The sequence below is a fragment of the Lathyrus oleraceus genome, chromosome 2, assembly GCF_024323335.1.
Source record: "Lathyrus oleraceus cultivar Zhongwan6 chromosome 2, CAAS_Psat_ZW6_1.0, whole genome shotgun sequence".
In the NCBI taxonomy this organism is placed as follows: Eukaryota; Viridiplantae; Streptophyta; class Magnoliopsida; order Fabales; family Fabaceae; genus Lathyrus; species Lathyrus oleraceus.
In genome coordinates this window covers 326,825,559-326,847,813 of record NC_066580.1, presented here as the reverse complement: position 1 = coordinate 326,847,813, position 22,255 = coordinate 326,825,559, and the positions used below count along the sequence as shown (strand labels likewise).

Below are 22,255 nucleotides of genomic sequence, written 5' to 3'. Positions count from 1 at the left end.
GCATTGAGGGTCTTAAACCCTATATATGAGCTTGATGAGGCCTTGGTGATCACACACACTACCTACAAAAACAACAAACTATACATTGACATATTTTTGGTATTTTGGTTAGTAAATAATGAAAAACAAAGTATGATACAATCAAATGTGCTTGGTGATCTCTCCCAATGCAAAACCAATGAATGAGGGGTAAAGAGAATGCCAAGGTGTGATCCCTAAGCCAATGCATATGATGAGATAACATGAGGGATCTTAGGGTCAAAATTGGGGTCTTACAGAATCTATGATGATTATTAGCAATTGTTAACATGAATGAATAATTCACATGAACGAGAAATGAATGAGTATACTGTATATATCAGATGCCTTTCAACCTTTCAGAATATGAGTTATCATCAAAGGCTGAGTCTTTAGACCAGAGTCGGAACCTCCAGAGTCTGATGCCTTCAGATGCTTATGAACCACTTCAGATTCTGATCAATCAAAATTTAGACAAACCCTGCTTCTTCACATATGCTAACAATCAAGATTAATTTTATGCTTATGATCCTACACAGTTAAACAAATATTAGCATACCCATTTGTTCTTTAAATACTTTGTTATCATCAAAACCAAAGAGATATGAACAATCTTGTTCCAACATAATATCCATATCCTCTTAAATACTTTATTCATTATCAGTTGGATCAGATTAGGATCATATATGCTCTATTTATTGTCATTTGAGACAAATAGAGTAATTAATGAACCCAATTGAGCTTAATTTTTACTCAATTCATTTGACCTTTATTAATAACTAAAATAAGATACATTTTGGTAACATTAATGAATGGTCAAATTTTCCCTGGAAAAAATATATCTTTTTAGATATTCTTTTTTTCCTCTTATCAACCTTTTTCCTTGTTGAAGTAACAAAAGATAATAAGAGAAGGTTGTTAAGGAGAGAAAGAAAGAATAAGATAAGAAGAGAAGGAGAGAAAAAAATGAGAAAAACTTGGAGAGAGGATGAATCATCTTGCTTCATTAATAATCATCCCTAACTTCCATCATCTTCTTGATTCAAGGTAGGTTCCTAGTTAGACATGGCTATGGTAGGGAAAAGTACATGAATGAAAAATTAGGGTTTTATGTGTTTTGCTATGATCATGAAATTGGTGTTAATATGTGATGATCTTGTTGTTTTCCATGTTTGCTTGTGATAATCCATTATATTTGATGTTGTTGATGCAATATGGTGCTATGTGATGATGTGTAATTGCTTATCTCCCATCCTATTTTGTTTTATTACTAGTTTTGTGCAACAACTCTCACTAGGCGAGGGATCTGCTCACTAAAGCGAGTTTACTAGTAGCAGTAGCATAAAAGATCTGCATTTCTCGCTAGGCCAGATAAGGAATATTTGAGATAATTTGATTTCTGGAACCTCTCGCTTGAGCTTCGATGGGAGGTCACTAGGCGTGAGCTCACTTGAACTCCTCGCTTGGAGCTTGCTGAGAAAAATAATGGAAATATGGGAAAATAAGCATTATGCCTCATCTCGCTTGGAGCTTGCATGAGCTCTCTAAGCGAGAGTCATAATGATGTGGAAAATAAGTAGTGTTCCTATCTCCACTATAAAACGGGAATTTTGATTTTGTTTAACGTGGGGTCGAATGCCTTGGAAAACTAGTCCAATGCTCTACCTTTTATGTAAATAAACCATGCTTATTTTTCCATATTGTTTAGATAATGATAATAACTATGATGTATGTTTCATGTATCATGCTGTGATGTGTATGTGTATTAATTGCATGGTTAATGATTGGAACTTGGAATGTAATTCATGCACATGAGAAGGAAAAGTACTAAGTTCCTAGAATAGAGCCATAATTAGTACAAGCCTCGTGAAGTACTAAGTTCCTAGAATGGAGCCATCATTATTAAAAGCCTAATGACATATTAATTCAACCGAATGGAGTCGTAATTAATTATACACACTAAATTTCAATCGGAATGAGTCATAATTAGTAATGGTAAGGCATCTACTAAATCCAACTGTGTGGGGGTTATAATTAGTAGAGTGCTAGCTACACCTTCTAAATTTCAATCGGAAGGGTCGTAATAAGTAGTGGTACACCATGTACTAAATCCTACCGAGCGGGGTCGTAATTAGTCATGGGACTAAGTTCCTATCGTAAGGATTGAAAATGATATAAGTATCTTGCTTCTAATTTGGAGTCATAAAGATGCAATGATATTAGTGAGAGTATCAAAAATATTATAAGTTGATTTAATATGCTAATTGATTAAGTTATGTGTTGTGTGAATAAAACATGATAATATGAGAATACTGTAGCACCTCAAATTTGCACCCCCCCATTCATGCATTCATTTCATTTTTTTAGGTCATTGACATCACATTAACAATACATTATCATTGCATAGTACATTGCATCTCATCAGTCAAGACTGGTATCAGGAGAATTCCTCAGTGCAAAAGAGAAAGGGTTTTCCATGAGATGAAAGACACATGGTTGTTCTAGAGAGCTTATATGAGCCAAGGTTCATTTTGAAGCAACTTGACCAAGTGTTAGAGGCTCAAAGTCCACAGTGCAGTTTCAGGTCATCTAGGGCCCATAAAAGTAAAATGCAAGTCAACTGAGGGCTAGGAGGTGGAGAAATGGTTTGAGACACTTCATTCATGTCCAAAAGAGGTTTATTCAACATGTCAAACTCATACCTTGAAGATTTTGAAGCCAGATCAAAAGTTTCCAAAAATGGAAAGTGACATGTAATTTCAAGTTTCCAAAAATGGCAAGTTTTTGGACCACTTTCAACTTGACTTTCCAACATCAAAAAAGCTTAAAATGAAATTTTGTCCAACATGAAAGTTGAAGATCTTTCTCTCCCATTTCCAAAAAGTCCAAGATCTTGAGTATCTGATGAATGGTTGAGAAGATATGATCAAATCATTGCCAAGTGTGCATGGAACTTCAAAAGGCCATAACTTTTGATCTAGAACTCCAAAATGAGTGCTCCTTTTTGCATAATTCTTCTCATGGCATGTATTTTCCAAATCATTCATCATATTGCATGAACTTTCATCACATGACCATATGCTCATTCATATTCATTTTGGAGGGAAAATCATGAATTTGAATTTGATGCATCATATGAGCTTTTTAGCCATTCCAACATGTTCATAATATGGTTTTAAGTGAAAATGCATGGCCATTTGCTACTGTTCACGTGGGATTGCATGCATGGGGTGAAAAAAACCAATTTTTTCATAACACCTCTTTTCTCACTAAAATCTCATTAACCATGCTTAATTGTAATTAGGAAATGGATTAGGCCAGCATATAAATAGTAAATCCTAACAGAATTTTCATTATTCACAATTCTAGATCTAGATCCAAAATTTCTCTTCTTCCAAATTCAAAAATTCTTCAAAGAACACTTGATTTTTATTGCATATTCTGTTTTCTTGATCCTCAATTGGTAGAATTCAAGCCATTGATTGAAGAAATTGGTGAAGAATCAAGCAATTCCATGCATGAACATGAACATGGAGTTTTGAAGATCTAGCTAGATCCAAGCCATTCCAAGAGTTGATTTGTGCTTCAGAAGTGATAACAAGGTTTATAGAAGAGATTTGGATGCTGCTAGACACTTGAATCCACTACTGCCATTGTTGGAGCTTCAAGAGGTCAAATTTTCGCATCTCTTAATTCTTGTTTTTATTGCCATAGACTTGTAGTTCGTTGCTTGCTGATTCCACTGGTATAAAGAACATGAAATTTGGTGCAATATTCATGGAGTTATATGAAATTAAAGTTTGAATGTTCATGTTGTTTTCTCTTCGATTTGCTTTGTTCATGATGAATTAATGTGAATGGATGATAAATTTGAATTGTACATGAGCTAAGATTTCCATTGATATGAATTTCGCGCGATTCTGCAAAAAAATTCGTCTGTGGTCACTGTTCATCCACCGTCTCAACGAAGGAGATGGTGGTTTCCGCCGTCGTGAACAGTACATGCGCCCTCTGGTTATGAGCGCTAGGGCTTACCTGTCACGCGCCACGCGAGCTGCCTGTTGGCCAAACGAGTGGACACGGTTCCATTGACCTGCGCCACATGGCCTTTGACTGGTGACTGGGCGCCAGCGCATTAGTGAAACGGCAGCGTTTTGACTAGTCCAAAACGCAGGCGTTTGAGGCGCACACGGTTCGATTCTCCCATGAAGCATTTTCATCATTTTATTTCAATATCATTTCCAAGTATTCCACATTTTATTTCATTTTTATTCCAACTTCAAAAAATCATAACTAATTGAAAACACATCCAATTAATTCCCAATTTTTTTCTACTTGTTCATGTGAATGTCTAGAATTTTATGGTGTTGATTTTAGGATTTTACCATTTCTGGAAATTAAATTGTGCTAGACTAATTGAACATGTATACATTTGGACCATGCCTCATTCAAACTAATGTGAAATGCTCAATAATGATCCAATTGCCATGAAATTTTGTGTGCTGATTCTCAACATGTTGTGTGATTTTTGAGGCTTGGTTGTGCATTTTTAGCATTTGTCATTTCTGTTTTATGCACATGATTGTATGGTGTGACAATGTGTGTCACACAATTTGATGTTGATCTTCTCCATTTTCATTGCCTGATCAATTGAGCTCCTCTATTTACAATCTTTGGCATGATGATTATGTTTGACATGTTGTATGCTCATAAAAATTTCCAGAATTGTTTGAGTCATTTCTGTTTTAATATGGAACTTTGATTCTTGATGACCAATTGTATGCACCTTTTGCTTGCTTTGTCTTCTCTTGCTCACTATATGACTTTGCTTAATGATTTTGATTTGGTCCTTTTTAGGACATGTTCTTACTTGTTTAAGCATGCTTTATGTTGAATATTGGTTGCTGTTTTGACTTTTTTCTCCACCTTTGACCCTAGGCTTTGCCCTAGGGGTTTGAACTCACATTTGAAGTTGTGTATTTCAGGACCAAGCATCCAATCTCCATGGTTGATGTTGCCTCATCATTTGAGTGTTGCTATTTACTTTGTCCACTAACCTTTGCTGTTTGTAGGTCATTTGAGATTATGAAACAATTTGAATGCTTGCACATAAGCTTGCATGTTGTGTATATTGGTTGTCTGACTGTTGTTTGTCTGTTGACTGTTTGTCTGAATACTATACTGATTGTTTGGTTGTTTACACAGGTACTTTAGCCGCTTTAACTCATTGTTTGAGTTGCTTTGCTTGTGGTTGGCATACCACCTAGGTAACTTCCTATTCTCCATGTAGTCTGGAAGACCTGTCATGTTATTTTGGCAGGCACCTGTCTGAAGCCCTCCTTAAGAGGCAATGTTTGTGGTTGTTTATCTTTGTGCCTTATACATGTAAAGACCTCCTAAGTGAAGAGGCATTGGCAGATAGAAGGGATGTGCAGTCCATCCCCTGCTATTCAGTTGAGTCATTCATCTTGCTCGCACTACGTGTTGATGCATTTGAATAAACACCCAAGATCATTGTATATCGAGTCATATGGAGTAGAGTTCCTCATTCTGGACTCCTACATTTTCATTGATTCAAGCTCACCCAGGCCCGGGTTAAGAGCTATGAGGTCTTACCCTCATTACCTTTTCATTTGCTTCACCCTAACTCTCAATGTTAGGGTTAAGAGCTCAAAACACCCATAACAGAACCGGCTTGTTTGTCGAGGTTGACATGACCCCTTGACTAAAGCTTAGCCTTGTATGAGCCACTTGTTTGCATATAGTGTGTGTGCTTGCTCTCCTGTACTTGTGTTTGCTTACTTGATTGATGTTTAGGCTAGCTTGTTCCCTGTGCGAGTTAGGTGCTGATTAGAGACCTCAACATATGGATCGTATGCATGACAACTTCTAGGCTCGAGTCGTAGTCTCCCTAGTAGTCTGTTATCTCCCTAGTCTCTGGTTAGGATAGAAGTTTTTTCCCTATGAAGGGGAACTACGTCGCCCTGATCCTCATACCAGATGAGGTACGTAGGCAGGAGATGAACCGATCTCTCCGGGCGCCCTTTTTTCTTTTTCAACCCTCTTGTGTGTGTTTGGAGTCTGACGTAAGTCCAGCGATTGGAAGTCGGTTTCCAGTGTGTGTTTGTTTGGAGTCTGGTGTAAGTCCAGCGATTGGCAGTCGGTTTCCAGTGTGTGTTTGTTTGGAGTCTGGCGTAAGTCCAGCGATTGGCAGTCGGTTTCCTGTGTGTGTTTGTTTGGAGTCTGGCGTAAGTCCAGCGATTGGCAGTCGGTTTCCTGTTTGTGTTTGTTTTGTGTGGAGTTGGATGTAAGACCAGCAATTGGCATTCCATTTCCAGTTTGTTTTGACGTCTCAGCGTCTCCGTTTTGTGTTTTGTTTGGCGTGCGTTAGCCGAGCTACGAGTGCTCTGATTCTTACTCTAGTTAGAGAAGATACGTATGCATAGGATGCGATATCCTAGCGAGCACGTTCCCATTCCCCCGAACTACGTCGACTCTGATGTTTGTTTCTGACAAACTACGTAGGACCAGGATGCGACATCCTGCCGAGTCACCTTCTCCCGTCTTTCATCGGTGTTTCCTTCCAGTGTGTGTGCAGTTTTTGAGCAGTTATGTAGCAACCTTTCTTCTATTCTTTTTGAGCGTGGATCCCGTCGAGTACGACGGATGCGTAGGGGTGCTAATACCTTCCCTTCGCATAACCGACTCCCGATCCTTGCATCTCTGGTCGTAAGACCATTTCCTTTCTAGGTTTACTTCGAGCGTTTCCTTTCCCTCCTTTGGGATAAATAACGCACGGTGGCGGCTCTGTGTCTTTTTCCCGCCGGTTTTTCGCGTAATGCGACAGCTGGCGACTCTGCTGGGGATTATATAGAAGTTGACCTATTGCTGGTCCATCTTCCCTAAGCGAGTCAATCCTAGCGCTCTTTAGGATAGTGTTGGTTGCTTTTACTGCTTTATTTATTGCATTTATGATGTGATTGTATATTTGCATATATGTTTGCATGCATATTGTCATTGTGCTGGCTGTGTATATGTTTCTCTGTTGGGTGGGAGTTACCAGAGGTAAAAGGCCCAATACCCAGGCTATGAGTGAACTTTAGGACACCTAGAAATAGAGTGATTCATGGGAAGCGGGTGGTATAGCGCCACTTAGCGGAACATGGCATCACGAGCAGTTCAGATCCTGATGGGGTATTATCGTTGCATACATCTGGTGTGTATATGATGATATTCTTGAAAGGGTTGTTTATCCTGCGTTTCTCTTGACCTTACCCTGGCCTACATGACACCCGTGAGTGGGGAGGGATTGAATCATTTACAGGTACTGTTGGTGACTTGGTATTGTTGGTGACTTGATCTGTTGGTGACCGTATCCTGTTGGTGACTTCTGTTTGGTCCTGTTGGTGACTTGGTTCTGAAGTATGGGTTCCAGATGACCTTGGGTTCCAGATGACTTTGATCTGTGGTTTCCGGTTCCGAAGTCATGTCGAAGCTCTGATCCTGTGCCTCGTGATGCACAGCCATCCAGTCATAGTTGCATCATTTGCATCATAGCATGTTTATTTACAAAAGAAAGTAAACCAAAAAAAATGAAAAAATGAATAATGAAAAATGCAAAAAAGGAAAAAAGTTAACCCGCATACGCATATCCTTTTTCAGGATCATTCATGATAAACAGCATACACATCATACGCATCATACACATATCATTCTTGCATTATAGGTGTTCTTGACAAGACTTCTCATTCTGGTTCCTGACCTAGGCAGGATTGCTGATCGTCGTCTGCACCGCTACGCGACAAGACTGAATCAACAAAGAAGTATGGATCAAGTTCAAGCTGAGTTGGCAGAGATGAGAGCTAACATGGCCCAATTCATGAGCATGATGCAAGGGGTTGTGCAAGGGCAAGAGGAGCTGCGAGCCTTAGCCCAGAGACAGGAAGCTGTGATTCCACCGGTCAACCGTGCTTCGCCAGAGGGAGTCCCTGTTAATGACAATGTTGCTGCTACTATTCCCGTCAACAACTATACTGTGGGTGATGAGTTGAGGGGTATCAGGATCAACGGACAACCTATTGCTGTAGATACTGCTAATGTTAGAGCAACCCGTGCTCCAGTTCGCCATCCTGCTCCGTTGGTTGACAGACAGGAGGATATGTTCACTCTCCTCAGTGAGGATGATGAAGGTGTAAGAACTGAAGAGAGGGATAGGAAAGTTGACGCCCTTGCTGAGAAAATCCGTGCCATGGAGTGTCAGAACTCTTTGGGTTTTCATGTAACAAATATGGGACTAGTTGATGGGCTGAGGATCCCTTACAAATTCAAGGCGCCATCTTTTGACAAATATAATGGCACTTCTTGTCCTCGCACCCATGTGCAGGCTTACTACAGAAAAATCTCCGCATATACTGACGACGAGAAGATGTGGATATACTTTTTCCAAGACAACTTGTCTGGAGCGTCCTTGGACTGGTATATGGACCTGAGGAGAGAATCCATTAGAAGTTGGAGGGATTTGGGTGAAGCCTTCTTGAGGCAGTATAAGCATAACATGGATATGGCTCCGAGCAGAACTCAGCTGCAGAGTTTGTGTCAGAAATCTGGTGAAAGCTTCAAAGAGTACGCCCAGAGGTGGCGTGAACTAGCCGCAAGAGTGCAACCTCTGATGTTGGAGAGAGAGCTGACCGATATGTTCATTGGAACCCTGCAGGGTGTGTTCATGGACCGTATGGGAAGTTGCCCGTTTGGTAGATTTTCAGATGTTTTAATCTGTGGGGAAAGAACGGAGAGTCTTATCAAAGTAGGAAAGATCCGAGATCCTGGATCTTCAAGCTCTTCCAGTTCTAAGAAGCCATTTTCTGGGGCACCCGGAAAGGGAGAGGGTGGAACAAATGTTGTACACCATCGAAGGAATGTGAACAGAAGACAATATCGTCAAGTCGCTGCTGTGACTATTCCAGCAACTCAACCTCAACAACAGCAAAGAAGACCAACTCAGCAATATCAATATCAACAACATCGTCCTCAACAGCAGGCTTACCAGCCTCGCAATAATAATCAAGCTGGTACGAGTAATGAGAGGAAGAAGATCACTTTTGATCCGATTCCTATGTCGTATGTAGAACTGTATCCCTCTTTGATAGAGCGGAACTTGATTACTCCCAGAGACCCACCGGCTATACCCGTCAACCCTCGGTGGTGGTATAAGCCTGATCAGCATTGTGTGTATCATTCGGGTGCTCCTGGCCATGATGTGGACAACTGCTTTCAGTTGAAGAATAAGGTTCAAGACCTTATGAGATCAGGTATTTTGAGCTTTGAGGACGTAGGTCCCAATGTTAAGCGAGCTTGAAGACAGCAAGTCCCGGGCTGGCATTGGCTTTTCTTCTGGGGTCTTCAACGAAAAGGGTTGTTCAGAAGTGGAGGTTTTATCCACGCCGATCAGAGTGAAGATGCAGAAGATACTGACATTTGTCATCCCTGGTGGGATCTGTCACATTTGGGTCGCTGTGGATGTTCCTACAGTCATGCATAAGTCAGAGTAATAATCACTTTGTTTAAAAACCCTTCTCCCATGCCAAAAGGAGAAGTGATGACATTGTTGGCAACATTTGTGCAATGATATTTTCATTCAATAAAAGCATGTTAAAACATTTGTTTTTCCATTTGTTTTCCCTTTTCGCTTTTTGCATGAAATTGGTGATCACAAAAAACCCTAAAAAACGAGAATAAAAGCAATCTTTTCATCTGCATAATGATTGCCTTGTTTGATTTCCAAAAGCTTTTCATATCAAAATCATTATGCAGGTTGATTCTAAAACCCATTGAACATAATGATCCAACGCCATCTCCCAATTTTGAATTCCCTGTATTCGAAGCAGAGGAAGATGATGTTGAAAGGATTCCTAATGAGAGTTCCCGACTTCTTGAGCAAGAAAAGAAGATCACTCAGCTGCATCTCGAGAATCAGCAAAACAGTCAAACTGGGGCATTACAAATGTAATCAAAAAAAAAGGAAAAAAAAGAGAGGAGGGTGAAAAATCAAAATCAAAATCAAAATCAAAATCAAAATCAAAAGAAAGAAAAAAGAAAGAAACAAAAGAAAAATAGCACCCTCAAATCCCAAGTTGACTGATGCTGAATGGATTCAGAGTCGTTACGACCAAGTGAATCTGATCGAAAAGAAGAGATTAACTGCCATGTGTCATGGTCAGTTATATCAGCAGAGAATGAAGAAAGCATTCCACAATAAGGTCAAGCCTCGTGTGTTCCGAGAAGGTGACCTCGTGCTTAAGAAAGTCTTGTCTTTCGCGCCCGATTCCAGGGGCAAGTGGGCTCCAAACTATGAAGGTCCATATGTTGTCAAGAGAGCCTTTTCAGGCGGTGCTTTGACACTTACAACAATGGACGGGGAGGATTTCACTCGTCCTGTGAATTCAGATGCAGTCAAGAAATACTTCGCCTAAAAAGCAGAATAGCTCGCTAAGTCGAACACCCGAAAGGCCGACTTAGGCAAAAAAGGAGCGTCTCGGTGGATTGAAAACCCGAAAGGGCGATCCAGGCAAAAGTTAGAGACATTGAAAAAACGAATTTGCATCCCGCTAGATTGAGTACCTCACACTGGGGCAATCTAGGCAAAAATTAGGGATTTGGCAAGTAACTGCATCCTGACAAGACTGTGTTCTACATCTGTCATCCGCCAGAAAATTCTTGATTCGTCGTCGACTGAAGCTTCGAATACATCGAAATTCGGAATTGGTGGAGAAAAGGTCATTATGTTCAATGTAGCCCTCTCCAATATATATCACCGATTTCAAACTTGTACAGATCTATGGAGTCTTGCCATTTGCAGACTACCATTCCATCAAATCAATTTGAGCTTTTATCCAATTATTTGCACTCTTATTTGTTTCAACTCAACAAATGTTTTGCATGTCTTAATTGATAAAATATCATTGTTTTCAAAATAAACAAATCTTTCACAAATTGTTCTTAAACAAAGTGAACATTCACGATGATGGAAGGACACTTAGGAGATCCGCAGTGCTCTCCCAAGGGTGGTATGATTCCCAACAGGGTAAGACTTTTGTTCATATCTCTGGCATAACTGTATCTTTTTCCTGTAGAACCTTTCATGGTTTCTCCTCAGCGAGGGTGCTCAGTGCAGTGTTGTTTGAAGTTGTTCATCTTTATTTCCCCGGCAATGCAGCATTCTTCCTCCAAGCCCTATTAGCCCTATTGTGGGTCATCCCTAGTAGAGTGTTGTTTGAGCCCTATTGTGGGTCATCCCTAGTAAGTTGCTGTTTGAACACTTTTGTGGGCCAGTTCCCAAGCAGAGCGTTTGTTGAGGACTTCAGCTTTCTTCTCTCCAGCAGAGCAGTCTTCTCCTTTCCCCAACATGGGTGCTTTTCTTTGAAGATTCGGTATTTGGTGGATAGACATCTCAGTACTCCATCATTTCCTCGGATAGATCCCCAGTGGAGTTGTTGGCATGATGAACTTTATCAATGCCTATCTATCCCCACCAGAGATCTGGTTGCTTCTTGGTATCTTTGACCCCCAGCATGAGTTGCTGTTGTGGCAGTGTCTGCCTGTGCTATGAACTCTTTTCTCCGGTTGTGACTGACGATCCCTCCGGGAGCCTCTTGTGGCCTTCCTCCCCTGCATGATGGTGTTGTCTCCTGATATCCCAGTCTCCGGCGGATCTCTTTTGCTCTCGGGTGATCTTTTGGCTTTCCCTCTGGAAGAGTAGTAACGGGTGGTTGATTCCTGGACCTATGTGTGTTAGACATGTCTGTTTGTCAGCATTCATCATGCATAATGCATATACGCATAATCATAACATTCAGATATTCATGTTGCATCTTTTGCCGTATATCTGCTGATTGTTGTCTCCTGCTAATTGGTGATACAGATCTCCCTAGTAGATCTCCCCAAGCAGACGTTGGTGTGTCTGATCTCTCCATATAGAGTCAGCCCCTTAGGCAGAAAGTGTCTACCATTTCCTTCTACACTCCCCACTGAGTTATATCCTCGTGGATGATGGTTGTTTCCGTTCCCTCCTTACACACATAACGGGATGGGTTTTCCCTATTGAGTTCTTTCCTCATTAGGATGAGTCTTGATTCAGTTTGCCTTTTTGGATCGATCCTAAATTGGCTTCCTATGGGCTGTCTCTTGTACTTCCATGTGGTATAAATGAATAGTTGCTCATTAACCGACACTCATTCATCTTATCCTCAGCGGAATTTGTTGGCTTCTACCTACTAACCGGTAGTTGTAAGTCCTATCTTTATGGTCTTCTACCTACTACCCGGTAGTTGTAAATCCTATTTTCTCCCATTCTGTTCCTCAGCAGATTTTTGCGGTTTTCTACCTACTAGCCGGTGGTTATAAACCCTCTTTTCTCCCCTTTGTGGAGTCAACCCTTATGCTCATCCTAGTCGATGACGGTTACTTTTCCGTGGTTTTCTACCTACGAACCGGTAGATGTAATCCCCTCTTTGCGGTTATCATTATCCAGTTTTCGGTATTGATAGTCCTTTTCCCTTTTGGATATTTGCTTTGATTAAGCAATATTATCCCCAGCGGGTCTTCCCCTTCCTTTTGGATAATTGCTCCGAGTAAGCCATTTTATCCTCAGTAGGTCCTCTTTCATTCACCGTTTGCCGGTAATGTTTGTGGTTTCCCCTTTTGATTGGTCATCTTTACATACTTAGTCTGGTATCCCGATGCCCTTCTTTTCGGTTGATTTATCCTTTGACAACCTACAACCCGGTTATGGATAATCTTTCATGCGAGTATATTATCTACGTTTTGACGGCTATAGATAATACATCTCATGCACTCTTCGGTCTAAGCCCTTCGTGTTTCCCCAGTCGAGTAAGATTCGTTGTCCCTTTGCGGAATCGAATATTCATTCTACCCCAGTTGTTTGGATAATTGCCTTGTTCGCGCAATTTATCCCCGGTGAGTCATCTCTCGTCTACCCTATTGTTGTTGGTAACGATTGTTTCTCTTTTCGGTTGATTTATCCTTTGACAACCTACAACCCGGTTATGGATAATCTTCCATGCGAGTATATTATCTACGTTTTGACGGCTATAGATAATATATCTCATGCACTCTTTGGTCGAAGTCTTGTCCTTCCCAGTTGAGTAAGATTCGTATTCCTTGTGGAATCGAATATCCATCCTTTAACAAGTTTGCTTTCGCTCTCTTCAGGATGATGAGTGTTTTGGAACACACACCAATTCACGATTTCGGTCGATTTATCCTTTGTCAACCTACAACCCGGTTATGGATAATCTTCCATGCGAGTATATTATCTATGTTTTGACGGCTATAGATAATATATCTCGTGCACTCTTTGGTCGAAGTCTTGTCCTTCCCAGTTGAGTAAGATTCGTATTCCTTGTGGAATCGAATATCCATCCTTTAACAAGTTTGCTTTCGCTCTCTTCAGGATGATGAGTGTTTTGGAACACGCACCAATTCACGATTTCGGTCGATTTATCCTTTGTCAACCTACAACCCGGTTATGGATAATCTTCCATGCGAGTATATTATCTACGTTTTGACGGCTATAGATAATATATCTCATGCACTCTTTGGTTGAACCCTTTGTTTGTTTCCCCAACCGAGTAAGATTCGTATTCCTTGTGGAATCGAATGTCCATCCTTTAACAAGTTTGCTTTTGCTCTCTTCAGGATGATGAGTGTTTTGGGACACAAACCAATTCACGCCTTGGTCGGTCACTTGTTATATGCCTACAACCCGTTATCCTTGGTGTTCCTTCCTGTCTGCTCCCTATTGCGACCGTGGTCCCCTGTGAAGTCAGATTTTCCTGAGTCGAAATATGCCTTTTCCAGGTTTTCCTCAGATGTTTGTTGGTGGATTGATATCTCTCACCCGTACACCGGTCTTTGATATTCATTCTCCCCGAGCTTGTTACCCGCTAACCGGTAACACCTCACCCCTTTCTTGCTTCCCCAAGAGAGTATTTTCTAGACAATTGTTGATGTGTTGGCGTCTTCCCCAATACATGCATGTTCTCGGCAGGGACATCTTGTTCAGATCATTCCCATTCATCAGTTGATGTCTGGTTGAGTCCTTCCTATTCGTCCGTTGGCGTCTAGTCGTGGTTTCTTTCTCCCATTCATCCGTTGATGTCTGGTTGAGTCCTTCCTATTCGTCCGTTGGCGTCTAGTCGTGGTTTCTTTCTCCCATTCATCCGTTGATGTCTGGTTGAGTCCTTCCTATTCGTCCGTTGGCGTCTAGTCGTGGTTTCTTTCTCCCATTCATCCGTTGATGTCTGGTTGAGTCCTTCCTATTCGTCTGTTGGCGTCTAGTCGTGGTTTCTTTCTCCCATTCATCTGTTGATGTCTGGTTGAGTCCTTCCTATTCGTCCGTTGGCGTCTAGTCGTGGTTTCTGTCTCCGATAAAAAAAGAGTCCCCAGTAGAGTCGTCGGTAAACGTCTTGTCTGGTCCATATCAAATCCCCATTGGAAGCTGCCATTGGTGAACATTCTTTTCTTTGCTTCATCCCCCGCATAGCGCAAATTCCAGGTTCTTTTGGTATTCAATCCCTGATTACCTTGAAAGTCTGACAGTCGTTGCTCTCATCCGTTCAGGTTCTCAGTTGATTAAATAGGGGCAGCTGTAGCACCTCAAATTTGCACCCCCCATTCATGCATTCATTTCATTTTTTTAGGTCATTGACATCACATTAACAATACATTATCATTGCATAGTACATTGCATCTCATCAGTCAAGACTTGTATCAGGAGAATTACTCAGTGCAAAAGAGCAAGGGTTTTCCATGAGATGAAAGACACATGGTTGTTCTAGAGAGCTTATATGAGCCAAGGTTCATTTTGAAGCAACTTGACCAAGTGTTAGAGGCTCAAAGTCCACAGTGCAGTTTCAGGTCATCTAGGGCCCATAAAAGTCAACTGCAAGTCAACTGAGGGCTAGGAGGTGGAGAAATGGTTTGAGACACTTAATTCATGTCCAAAAGAGGTTTATTCAACATTTCAAACTCATATCTTGAAGATTTTGAAGCCAGATCAAAAGTTTCCAAAAATGGAAAGTGACCTGTAATTTCAAGTTTCAAAAAATGGCAAGTTTTTAGACCACTTTCAACTTGACTTTCCAACATCAAAAAAGCTTCAAATGAAATTTTGTCCAACATGAAAGTTGAAGATCTTTCTCTCCCATTTCCAAAAAGTCCAAGATCTTGAGCATCTGATGAATGGTTGAGAAGATATGATCAAATCATTGCCAAGTGTACATGGAACTTCAAAAGGCCATAACTTTTGATCTAGAACTCCAAAATGAGTGCTCCTTTTTGCATAATTCTTCTCATGGCATGTATTTTCCAAATCATTCATCACATTGCATGAACTTTCATCACATGACCATATGCTCATTCATATTCATTTGGGAGGGAAAATCATGAATTTGAATTTGATGCATCATATGAGCTTTTTAGCCATTCCAGCATGTTCATAATATGGTTTTAAGTGAAAATGCATGGCCATTTGCTACTGTTCACGTGGGATTGCCTGCATGGGGTGAAAAAAACCAATTTTTTCATAACACCTCTTTTCTCACTAAAATCTCATTAACCATGCTTAATTGTAATTAGGAAATGGATTAGGCCAGCATATAAATAGTAAATCCTAACAGAATTTTCATTATTCACAATTCTAGATCTAGATCCAAAATTTCCCTCCAAAATTTCTCTTCTTCCAAATTCAAAAATTCTTCAAAGAACACTTGATTTTTATTGCATATTCTGTTTTCTTGATCCTCAATTGGTAGAATTCAAGCCATTGATTGAAGAAATTGGTGAAGAATCAAGCAATTCCATGCATGAACATGAACATGGAGTTTTGAAGATCTAGCTAGATCCAAGCCATTCCAAGAGTTGATTTGTGCTTCAGAAGTGATAATAAGGTTTATAGAAGAGATTTGGATGTTGCTAGACACTTGAATCCACTACTGCCATTGTTGGAGCTTCAAGAGGTCAAATTTTCGCATCTCTTAATTCTTGTTTTTATTGCCATAGACTTGTAGTTTGTTGCTTGCTGATTCCACTAGTATAAAGAACATGAAATTTGGTGCAATATTCATGGAGTTATATGAAATTAAAGTTTGAATGTTCATGTTGTTTTCTCTTCGATTTGCTTTGTTCATGATGAATTAATGTGAATGGATGATAGATTTGAATTGTACATGAGCTACGATTTCCATTGATATGAATTTCGCGCGATTCTGCAAAAAAATTCGTCTGTGGTCACTGTTCATCCACCGTCTCAACGAAGGAGATGGTGGTTTCCGCCGTCGTGAACAGTACATGCGCCCTCTGGTTATGAGCGCTAGGGCTTACCTGTCACGCGCCACGCGAGCTGCCTGTTGGCCAAACGAGTGGACATGGTTCCATTGACCTGCGCCACATGGCCTTTGACTGGTGACTGGGCGCCAGCACATTAGTGAAACGGCAGCGTTTTGACTAGTCCAAAACACAGGCGTTTGAGGCGCACACGGTTCGATTCTCCCATGAAGCATTTTCATCATTTTATTTCAATATCATTTCCAAGTATTCCACATTTTATTTCATTTTTATTCCAACTTCAAAAAATCATAACTAATTGAAAACACATCCAATTAATTCCCAATTTTTTCTACTTATTCATGTGAATGTCTAGAATTTTATGGTGTTGATTTTAGGATTTTACCATTTCTGGAAATTAAATTGTGCTAGACTAATTGAACATGTATACATTTGGACTATGCCTCATTCAAACTAATGTGAAATGCTCAATAATGATCCAATTGCCATGAAATTTTGTGTGCTGATTCTCAACATGTTGTGTGATTTTTGAGGCTTGGTTGTGCATTTTTAGCATTTGTCATTTCTGTTTTATGCACATGATTGTATGGTGTGACAATGTGTGTCACACAATTTGATGTTGATCTTCTCCATTTTCATTGCCTGATCAATTGAGCTCCTCTGTTTACAATTTTTGGCATGATGATTATGTTTGACATGCTGTATGCTCATAAAAATTTCCAGAATTGTTTGAGTCATTTCTGTTTTAATATGGAATTTTGATTCTTGATGACCAATTGTATGCACCTTTTGCTTGCTTTGTCTTCTCTTGCTCACTATATGACTTTGCTTAATGATTTTGATTTGGTCCTTTTTAGGACATGTTCTTACTTGTTTAAGCATGCTTTATGTTGAATATTGGTTGCTGTTTTGACTTTTTTCTCCACCTTTGACCCTAGGCTTTGCCCTAGGGGTTTGAACTCACATTTGAAGCTGTGTATTTCAGGACCAAGCATCCGATCTCCATGGTTGATGTTGCCTCATCATTTGAGTGTTGCTATTTACTTTGTCCACTAACCCTTGCTGTTTGTAGGTCATTTGAGATGATGAAACAATTTGAATGCTTGCACATAAGCTTGCATGTTGTGTATATTGGTTGTCTGACAGTTGTTTGTCTGTTGACTGTTTGTCTGAATACTATACTGATTGTTTGGTTGTTTGCACAGGTACTTTAGCCGCTTTAACTCATTGTTTGAGTTGCTTTGCTTGTGGTTGGTATACCACCTAGGTAACTTCCTATTCTCCATGTAGTCTGGAAGACCTGTCATGTTATTTTGGCAGGCACCTGTCTAAAGCCCTCCTTAAGAGGCAATGTTTGTGGTTGTTTATCTTTGTGCCTTATACATGTAAAGACCTCCTAAGTGAAGAGGCATTGGCAGATAGAAGGGATGTGCAATCCATCCCCTGCTATTCAGTTGAGTCATTCATCTTGCTCGCACTACGTGCTGATGCATTTGAATAAACACCCAAGATCATTGTACATCGAGTCATGTGGAGTAGAGTTCCTCATTCTGGACTCCCACACTTTCATTGATTCAAGCTCACCCAGGCTCGGGTTAAGAGCTATGAGGTCTTACCCCCATTACCTTTTCATCTGCTTCACCCTAACTCTCAATGTTAGGGTTAAGAGCTCAAAACACCCATAACAGAACCGGCTTGTTTGTCGAGGTTGATATGACCCCTTGACTAAAGCCCAGCCTTGTATGAGCCACTTGTTTGCATATAGTGTGTGTGTTTGCTCTCCTGTGCTTGTGTTTGCTTACTTGATTGATGTTTAGGCTAGCTTGCTCCCTGTGCGAGTTAGGTGCTGATTAGAGACCTCAACATAGGGATCGTATGCATGACAACTTCTAGGCTCGAGTCGTAGTCTCCCTAGTAGTCTGTTATCTCCCTAGTCTCTGGTTAGGATAGAAGTTTTTTCCCTGTGAAAGGGAACTATGTCGCCCTGATCCTCATACCAGATGAGGTACGTAGGTAGGAGATGAGTTGATCTCTCCGAGCGCCCTTTTTTCTTTTTCAACCCTCTTGTGTGTGTTTGGAGTCTGACGTAAGTCCAGCGATTGGCAGTCGGTTTCCAGTGTGTGTTTGTTTGGAGTCTGGCGTAAGTCCAGCGATTGGCAGTCGGTTTCCAGTGTGTGTTTGTTTGGAGTCTGGCGTAAGTCCAGCGATTGGCAGTCGGTTTCCTGTGTGTGTTTGTTTGGAGTCTGGCGTAAGTCCAGCGATTGGCAGTCGGTTTCCTGTTTGTGTTTGTTCTGTATGTAGTTGGATGTAAGACCAGCGATTGGCATTCCATTTCCAGTTTGTTTTGACGTCTCAGCGTCTCCGTTTTGTGTTTTGTTTGGCGTGCGTTAGCCGAGCTACGAGTGCTCTGATTCTGGTTAGAGAAGATACGTATGCATAGGATACGATATCCTAGCGAGCACGTTCCCATTCCCCCGAACTACGTCGACTCTGATGTTTGTTTCTGACAAACTACGTAGGACCAGGATGCGACATCCTGCCGAGTCACCTTCTCCCGTCTTTCATCGGTGTTTCCTTCCAGTGTGTGTGTAGTTTTTGAGCAGTTGTGTAGCAACCTTTCTTCTATTCTTTTTGAGCGTGGATCCCGTCGAGTACGACGGATGCGTAGGGGTGCTAATACCTTCCCTTCGCATAACCGACTCCCGATCCTTGCATCTCTGGTCGTAAGACCATTTCCTTTCCAGGTTTACTTCGAGCGTTTCCTTTCCCTCCTTTGGGATAAATAACGCACGGTGGCGGCTCTGTGTCTTTTTCCCGCCGGTTTTTCGCGTAATGCGATAAATACTATGAAATTATGTCATACTCGAGGCTAGATTAATCCAGGCATAATGGGTGTAAAGAATGTCTGGTTGCACGTTTATCCCGTAGATGTAACCATAAGCTTCAGTTGCTATAAATGGTATACATTGTTCGTAATAGGCGGTAATCATTATAACATTCTCTAATGATACATGCCTCGTTCCCTGGTGTCGATGGATCATATGATCTCGTATATATTTAGATCCCTTTAGAGTCGAGTGGACTTATAAGATAGGGGAACTTACTGCGATTATTATCTCATCCCACTATTTTTGTTGTTTTTCGCGTAGTTCTTTACAGGTGAAAGGCAAGGATAAACTTGCATGATGATGTTTCGGTGATCACACTTTTTGGATTATGATCTTCTGTTGTGGATCATATGGAATATGATATAGATCCTAGTTTTGTTTAGGAATATTTGTATATCATGTATCATTTTTGTTGATAGGCTCTTATGTGTATTCAGTACCAATTACACTATGCATAATAAATTTTCTAGATGTATAATATATGTAGGTGTTACAATCGGTATCAGAGAAGATCGATTCTTGACCCAACCATGAAAGATCATAAGTGAATTAATTATGCCTCATATAGTATTGAGTTTGATCAATTTAATTCTATATGCATAAAATTTAGGAACATGACTGACATACACATAGGTTTTGGGAGGCCCAAAAATCAGAATGTGGAGTCAGAACCTACGATTGAGGATAATGCGGCTCAGTGGCCGCCTCAGTTCATGAAGTTCTTGAAGCATGTGATGCAACAAACCAATGGTGGTTCCCAACCACAAGTTGCTCCGCAAGTTGCTGCTGTGGTAATTTTCGATATTTCTTCCAGATGAATCCTCCTAAGTTTCAACGTAGTCTTGACCTGTTGAAATCTCATGATTAGTTATCCCACATGGAAAATGTGTTTTATGTTATGCCCTATAGTGAGGAGAACAAAGTGGTTTTTGCTTCACAGATGATGAAAGGTCCCGCAACGAGATGATGGGATAATGCTTTGACCCTCATGACCAAGAAAGAGATTCTAAGAGACTAGGAACACTTCAAGACCACTTTTTTGGAAAAGTATTTCCCGAGTAGCTTGAGAACTCATAAGGAGTTCGAGTTTCAACACCACAAAGAAGGTAATATGCTGGTGACTGAGTTTGCCAAGAAGTTTGATAACATGGTTTTTTATTCCGGGAAAGTTGTGTATGCTCTAGATGAGAAGTGGAAAGTGAACCAATTTATGTTTAGATTAAGAGTTGAGATTGCTCATAGTGTCTCTCAGAGAGATATTACTTCTTATGCGAAATTGTCGAGGAAATGTTATGATGCTAAAGATAGTTTAAAAAGAGTTCAAGAGGAAGGAGTTCAATACATGTTTGATTAGAAAGACCGGTGAAGACCAAGTTATCAATTTAAGCCTAAGTATCAATCATTCAAGGGAAAGCAGAGACATAATGCAAGACCTGTCCAACCCCCTCAATGCCAACTGTGTAGGAAGTTTCATTTTGGAAAGTGTGGGTTCAGAGGGATTCAGTGTTATCAGTGTCAAGAAGAAGGTCACATATCTCGTGATTATCCTCAGAGAAGAATTTAGGTGCAAGGATAAAGTATCAGTCGAGTCTATACCTTGGATGCTAGGAAGGTCAAGGGTGATAATAATATGATTGTTGGTACGTATAACTTGAATAACCATCCTTGCTTTATATTGTTTGACTGTGGAGCATCACACTCTTTTGTATTGAATCAATGTGTGAAACGTCTCATATTAGAAGTAATTATATTATCTCTTCCTATGGTGGTTTCTACTGCTACATATAGTAGTATTAAGACATAATGGCAATTAGGGGTGGAAAACACGCATGCCCTCCCCGTTTAGGCCCGCCACGTAAAAGCCCGCAAAAAAATGGGGTAGGGCGGGACGATCATAGTTGAGGATGCGAGCCTAAAACTTAGGCCCGCTCCACAAAAAAATGAGGGTGAGGCGGGGAAAGCCCGCGGGCACTGCACTTTTTAAGCCTAAAGATGCAAAAATTCATGTAAATGCTCGTGCCCGCAAAAGTACGTGAAGAAAATGGGGCAGTGCGGGGGAAAACATATTAGAGGGTGAGTTCCTAAATCCTTGGCCCATCCTGCATTGAAGTGCAGGCAAACGGGCATGCCCAACGGGCCAGACCCGTTTTTCCACCCCTAATGGAAGTGTGAAAACTGTTCACTATCTATGAATGGCCGAGTTTTCCAAATTGATCTTATATGTTAATCACTTAAGAAGATTGATGTGGTATTGGGTATGGGTTTGATCTCCGCCAATTTTATGTATGTTGGCTGCAAGGAAAAAGTAATTTTTGTTCCAACCGATGGAGCCACTCCCGATAATATGATAACCATTATTTTAGGGTGTACAGTTAGCATGATTAATCTTTTGTTTAAGCATGAAAAGTTCACTCTATTGATTCTCACCAAGGAATCAAGCGAGGGTGTAAATGTTGTGCAAGTTCCTATAGTCTATGAATTTCTAGATGTTTTTCCCGAGGACGTCACTTCTCTTCCTCCAGAGAGATAAGTGGAATTCTTTATCGATCTTGTGCTAGGAACCCCCTTAATCTTCGTTTCTCCTTATCACATGTCGCCAATCAAACTTAGAGGATATAAGAATCAATTGGAGGATTTATTGGATAAGCATTTTGTTCATCCGAGTATGTCACAGTGGGGAGCCCCAATGTTGTTGGTGAAGAAGAAAAATAGGGGAATGCGTATGTGCATTGATTACCATCAGTTGAATAAGGTTACCATAAAATATAAGTATCCCTTACCTCGGATAGACAATTTATTAGATCAATTGAAAGGAGCATGTGTATTCTCAAAGATTGATTTGCATTTAGTTTACCATCAGATCTAAGTCAAAAGTTCTGACACCCCGAAGACTGCATTTAGAACCCGATATGGCCATTATGATTTCTTAGTGATGCCATTTGGATTGACGAACACACCTGCTATTTTTATGGATTATATGAATCGAA

At 40.6% G+C, this 22,255-nt stretch overlaps 1 protein-coding gene across 1 annotated transcript in view; it reads left to right on the top strand.

Moving 5' to 3' along the window:
• Positions 1-21,798, top strand: part of LOC127123071 (uncharacterized) — an 87,099-nt gene extending 65,301 nt beyond the window's left edge. The window contains exons 8-9 of the mRNA XM_051053331.1: positions 19,879-20,059; positions 21,508-21,798. Coding sequence (XP_050909288.1) covers positions 19,879-20,059; positions 21,508-21,798 — 472 coding nt within the window. The remainder of the gene's footprint in view (positions 1-19,878; positions 20,060-21,507) is intronic.
• Positions 21,799-22,255: the final 457 nt, after the last annotated feature.